At 69.7% G+C, this 231-nt stretch overlaps 1 protein-coding gene across 1 annotated transcript in view; it reads left to right on the forward strand.

Annotated features, from left to right (window-relative positions):
* The window catches only part of RADIL (Ras association and DIL domains), a gene marked incomplete at its 5' end in the record, with an annotated part of 3806 nt that overhangs the window by 1428 nt on the left and 2147 nt on the right, over positions 1-231 (forward strand). Inside the window, one exon of the mRNA XM_009576822.1 lies at positions 7-182. Coding sequence (XP_009575117.1) covers positions 7-182 — 176 coding nt within the window. The remainder of the gene's footprint in view (positions 1-6; positions 183-231) is intronic.

Raw genomic sequence — 231 nt, forward strand, 5'->3', positions numbered from 1 at the left:
GGCCAGGGTCCCCTCCCCCACGGCGCGCACGGCCCCCACGGACCCCTCCTGCCTGCTGACACCCCCCACCACCCCCCTGAACTTCGACTCCGGGAGCCCGGAGTCCCCGCAGGACACCGGCAAGGGGCTGCAGGACCCCCGGAGGAACGGGATGAATGGCACCAAAGGCAGCACCCCTGAAGGTACCGAAAGCTGGTGCTACCCTTCTTTGGGGGTGCAGGATTGGGGCAC

The sequence above is a fragment of the Fulmarus glacialis genome, unplaced genomic scaffold (genome assembly GCF_000690835.1).
Source record: "Fulmarus glacialis isolate BGI_N327 unplaced genomic scaffold, ASM69083v1 scaffold40494, whole genome shotgun sequence".
In the NCBI taxonomy this organism is placed as follows: Eukaryota; Metazoa; Chordata; class Aves; order Procellariiformes; family Procellariidae; genus Fulmarus; species Fulmarus glacialis.